The sequence below is a fragment of the Nothoprocta perdicaria genome, unplaced genomic scaffold (assembly GCF_003342845.1).
Source record: "Nothoprocta perdicaria isolate Ctin4 unplaced genomic scaffold, notPer1 scaffold_22, whole genome shotgun sequence".
NCBI lineage: Eukaryota > Metazoa > Chordata > Aves > Tinamiformes > Tinamidae > Nothoprocta > Nothoprocta perdicaria.
The window spans coordinates 3129471-3134755 of record NW_020455415.1 but is presented as its reverse complement, the minus strand read 5'-3'; the positions used below and the strand labels follow the sequence as shown (position 1 = coordinate 3134755).

The window sequence follows — 5285 nt, the reverse complement described above, 5'->3', positions numbered from 1 at the left end:
CCGCGCCTCGGGCTGCGCCGGCCGGGCCCGGCAGCGCCGGCGCCGCTTCCCGCACGTGCGGCACCGGCCGCCTGCCTTAAAACGGCACTAGTAATAAAGAAAACCCCCGAGCTTTCTCCCCACGTGCCGGAAAAAATACAACCGGCGTTGCTGCGGGATTGGGGAAGGGGAAGATATGTGGGATAGGAGGGAAAAGAGAGTGGAGATAGAGAAGGGGCATCCCGAAAGTTAGCATCTTCCTTGCGGCTCGCTTCCCTCGCGCTGGCCGCCGTGTCGCTCGGCTCTCGTCCTGCCGTGGTGGAAACCAGTCCTCCTTTGCACGCCTCTATACGTGTAAAATGTTATAGGTGTAAAGCGTGTGCATAGGGGGATTGAGCGGCCCGGCCTTTCTGCCTGGGAGCAGCTGTGGACACGGGAACTCCAGCTACTGCTCCAGGGCTAAGTCATGGGCTGGCACGGCACGCGCTGCGCCGGCCCCGCTGCGGGAGCCAAGCAAAACAGATACTTTATATTAGTTCATATATAACACTTAGCGGGCACGAGTATGTGTGTTTAATAGCCTGTCTCCAGTCTTTGGACATGATGTAAATATATCAATGTAAAACTTAAATCCCATGACCTGTTTCACTTGGCTTATGCCTGCACCCAGGTTTCAAGGAAAAATAATTTAACTCTCCCTGGCAGGGGATATTAGGGGAGAAAGAAAGGGGCTGTATGGCTGATGACAAGTCTCTGCTGTCACTTGTGTTTTTTTTCTGTACATACACATATATGCACGCATGGACACTTTGTTCTTGTGACTCCCCCCTAACAGAGTCAAGATGGCTAAAGGAGACCCGAAGAAGCCCAAGGGCAAGATGTCTGCCTATGCCTTCTTTGTGCAGACCTGCCGTGAGGAGCATAAGAAGAAGAACCCAGAGGTTCCCGTCAACTTTGCAGAGTTTTCCAAGAAGTGCTCAGAGAGGTGGAAGGTACTATAGCGTGTGGCTTCCTGGAGTAATAACGTGCCTTGGTCTCTGTAACTTAAACCACGCTCGCCTGAGCATGGAAGAAGTTGCTGGTGTTTCAGTCAACATGATATTCTTGGCAGTCAGGGCCAGTCATCAGTCTGTTATTGCTGAGTCCTGTAGTAGCTGTGTGTTTGTCCATTTAGGTGCTTTCTTTAAGCCTAGGTGGTCTTCCTCTTCCCTTACAGTGCTCTTAAGAGCTGCCTTCCCTTAGGCCTGTCTTCCCAAGGAGGGTTTGGGGTGTATTTGTGCCATTCCAGCTGTTTCCCTTATCCTCACTACTCTAGTCCTGGCTCCAGTCCTTGGTGTAGGAACTTTGAAGGAGGTCTGATTGGAAAACCAACCAACTATCTAAAAAGGAGGGGGGAAAAAAAATCCCCCATCAAGTTGGTGTGTGTTGGTTTGTTTATTTAAAGTTTGCCAGCTATTGAACAGTGGGGTAATCATGTGGTTTCATGTCTTGTTTTGTTGTTTTAGACCATGTCAAGCAAGGAGAAGGCTAAGTTTGATGAGATGGCAAAGGCTGATAAGGTACGATATGATAGAGAAATGAAGGACTATGGACCCGCTAAGGGTGGCAAGAAGAAGAAGGACCCCAATGCCCCTAAGCGACCACCGTAAGTGACTCTGTGGAATCAAGCGCATGAATGTTATTTTGGCAGAGCTCAGAGTGCTGTGGCCTACCTGTTAATTTTCCGTTAGAAAAGTAGCTGAGTGAATATAGAAGTATTGACGACGTTCATAACTTGTTGGTATCATTTCATAGACTTTTTAGGCAGCTTGTGGTCTTGAGCATGCAAAGAATTGTGCAGTTCTTGGGGGTTCTTAAACTCATGATCATGAAAGACATGGAGATGGAAGGCTTGCTGTTGAGACTTGTGTGTTTTAAGCAAATCAAACTTGGGAGATAGACAACAAAAACAGCAATTGGGGGTGGAGAGGAGGGACTGTAAGTCTGAGCCCGAGTTTGGGGAGGGGGAAAGCAAACACAACAGCAAGACCACAGATCCTTGGGGAAGTGCTTTTCCGGGGGAGGATTCTTACTGTCCTCTGATGCTTCTCACAGGTCTGGCTTCTTCCTGTTCTGTTCGGAGTTCCGCCCCAAGATCAAGTCTACAAACCCTGGCATATCCATCGGGGATGTAGCAAAGAAACTGGGTGAAATGTGGAACAACCTCAGTGATGGCGAGAAGCAGCCTTATAACAATAAGGCAGCTAAGCTGAAGGAGAAGTACGAGAAGGTAAGGCTTGTTGTTACTTGTGTCGTTTTTCCATTTTGGTTCTTGTGTTAATGTGCTTCTGTAGAATAAACCAAGCTAAGGTGGCCCCAGTGTAACGAGCACCTATGGCTGTTGGCAGGTAGACATGTCCTAAATGCACTGTGTGCTACGAGGCCCCGCTGCGTTACGGCTGGGCGYGCGGTGAAGAGAGTAGGTGAGAGACCCGCAGGTCAGTTCCAAAGAGGAAGGAGAACTTTGTCGAGGCTGTTTGTGCTGCTCCAGCAAAGTTTGCTGTGCTTTTAAAAAAGCTTTATCATGTTAGCTAGAAACTTCAGTTCTTTCCCTTCTCCTCCTCAAAGAAATAACTGAGCACAGGATTTGAGGACTATGTGGAGGCAGTTGAGTATCCTTGGGTGTCTGCAGACCTGACTGTTGTAGTGCTGGCTGCCTTCCTTGTAGGGAATGCAGCTGTGGAAGGCCAGTCCCTTTACACTTTGCACCCACTGCTGTACAAATGCTTTGTGTTTGCTGCTTAGAGCAAATTAAGACGTCCCCTTGACTTTGCAGGATGTCGCAGACTACAAGTCTAAAGGAAAGTTTGATGGCGCAAAGGGAGCAGCAACCAAAGCTGCTCGGAAAAAGGTAGAGGAAGAAGACGAAGAGGAGGAGGAGGATGAAGAAGAGGAGGATGAAGATGATGATGACGAATAAAACTGTACAATACTTGTCTCCATGTGAATACCATAGAGTAGGGGAAACACCATAAATGAAGCACCTCTTATTTGAGATGGTGTCTCTTGCCCTTATTAGGCTTAATTAAAAAAAAAAATTTGGATTCCGATCGCGTTGTAGTTTCTAAAAGTGCTATAGAAATTGTAACTGGTTTACATGAAGTGGCCATGGGTGTAGTGAGCACCCTGAAACTGTATCAAAGTTGTACATATTTCCAAACATTTTTAAAATGAAAAGGCGCTCTAGTGTTCTCCTAACTCTGTGCACTTTGCTGTTGGTGTAACAAAGCATTTAAAAATGTTTCAAGCATTTTTTTAATTTGTAAGGTGGTGTTACTATATGGTTATTGGCTAGAAAATCCTGGGTTATAAACTGTACATATCTATAGTTTGTAAAAACTAGACAGATTCTTGTGGTACATGCTTAGAGTTATGATGCCTTAGAGGAGCAGTGATTACTTGGAAGGCTGTACGTTCCACGGGGTGCCATGGCCCAAAGCATGCACTGTGAGGGTAGATCTATTTACACTACAGTGGGCGTCCATTTAGCTTAAAGTTGTCTTTCTGTATATAGTGAAATAGCATTCTGCTGCCATTCTTAGTTGTGGAAGGGGGTTCAGCTGGCATGAGAAGTGTATGGATTTTTTTAGTTAAGTGCGGTAGTTTTTAAACTGAAACTGTAGACATCTCTTCATTGTCAACGAAGTGAAGAGCCAGTGCAGCAACTGAAGTTCAAAAACACTCTGTACTTAAACCAATTTGCAACGTTCTGTTTTTTTTGTATGTTTAGAATGCTGAAATGTTTTTGAAGCAAAATAAACAGTATTACATTTTTAAAACTGTTCTTGACAACATTCTAAATTTCTGGTTTAAGAGGATCTTAACAACAGCGAGAGGTTCATTTTGAAGTCTGTGGCATCCCTCAGGGCTGGTGACTTAGGAAACATTCTGACTCAAGGATTAAAAAAATAAAATAAATGGTGGCCAGCCACAACTGGCTGAATTGAAAGAGATGGCTGCTCCAGCTAATATGCAATCGTAACTGTTTATGGCTGAGTGGCATAAGATGCTATGCAAGTTTGAACTTTATTACTTGAACTTGGGAGCCTAAATGAACATTCATGACGTAATTGTTTGTTTGTGTGTGTATATAGCAGCATTCAGAGATGCAGAGAAAGGTAGGTGGCTAGGAATGAGGCTGACACCATGGAATAAGTATAAAAGCATAGTTTGGATTTTTTTTTCCAGTTGTGTTGGGTAAATTTATAGCCCAAATGCATTGCTGTACATATTAAAATGTGCCTTTTTTGTCCTGTGTTAAACTGTTTCGGACTTGTGTTTTTTTCTAGCATCTTAATTTGCAGCAGGAGAAAGGCGCCTAGTCTAACTCCCTGCTGAACTAGGAGTGTGGCACAGGTACTTAGTATGTGTCCTTTTCTGACGATGCCAGTGCAAATCTGAATTGGGCTCCACGAGGTGGGTTGGGGAGCAAGGGCAGGTCTCCGTCACTGCGTGGCCRCATTGCGGCTGCTGCCTTGCTGCTGCTGCCTCCCCAGGCCCACGCTGGGGCTCTTCAGCGTTAACATGAGCATTAACAAGCTGGTGATCTGACTGCCTTGGCCCTGAAATGGCCCCGTTGCCAAAAGCTGGCACCCTTCGCTGCCCTGGGGCCAGCTGGGTGTCAGCGTTGGCGCTGCAACCAACAGGATGTGGGTGCGTGTCAGGGAACTTGCATTAAGAGCAGGCTGGCCGTGCTGGCTGCCCCCAGCAGCTCGCTTCAGAGGACAGTCACCCACTGTCTGACCTGTGCGTACAGGCTGCTGCCATCCCCTTCTTGGAGCCAAACTAATGCTAAGGAGGGCCAGGTTTTTAAGCAGGAAAAACTTTTCCGATGGGTAAAACGTAGCTTCGTTGGGTAGTGTTTCCTGCTTCCTGCAGCTCCTCGACAAGTTTGGTGTCTTGGTGAAACTGAGGCCAGTCCAAAGTTGGGATGGTTAAACCTGAAAGCAGGATAAGCTCATTTTGGATGGAGTGAGCTAATGGGCTCTTACAGAATGTAGCAACATGTGGCAAACTTTTAAGGGCTGTTTCAGGTGGATCACTTAAATATTTCTATATTGGCTTCACTATGGCGATTGTTCATGTCTTCAATAAAAAGTGTTGAATTGGCTCCCATCTTATGGGAAGTCGCATTTTTAAAAGCCCAAATAAAGCTGCATCTGGAAAAGAAATAGGTGCTCTTGTATTCCCTATTCTTCCTGTGTCCCTTCCAATGCAAGGGGGAAAGGATGGTTGGAGCTGCCAGTACGGAAATCTGATGGGGAAGT

General features: G+C 46.3%; 1 protein-coding gene across 2 annotated transcripts in view; it reads left to right on the top strand.

Moving 5' to 3' along the window:
• Positions 1–4407, top strand: part of HMGB3 (high mobility group box 3) — a 23976-nt gene extending 19569 nt beyond the window's left edge. For both annotated transcript variants that reach the window (XM_026038914.1, XM_026038915.1), the window contains 4 exons: positions 815–971; positions 1485–1624; positions 2074–2248; positions 2795–4407. In XM_026038914.1, coding sequence (XP_025894699.1) covers positions 815–971; positions 1485–1624; positions 2074–2248; positions 2795–2938 — 616 coding nt within the window. In that variant the 3' untranslated portion in view covers positions 2939–4407. The remainder of the gene's footprint in view (positions 1–814; positions 972–1484; positions 1625–2073; positions 2249–2794) is intronic.
• Positions 4408–5285: the final 878 nt, after the last annotated feature.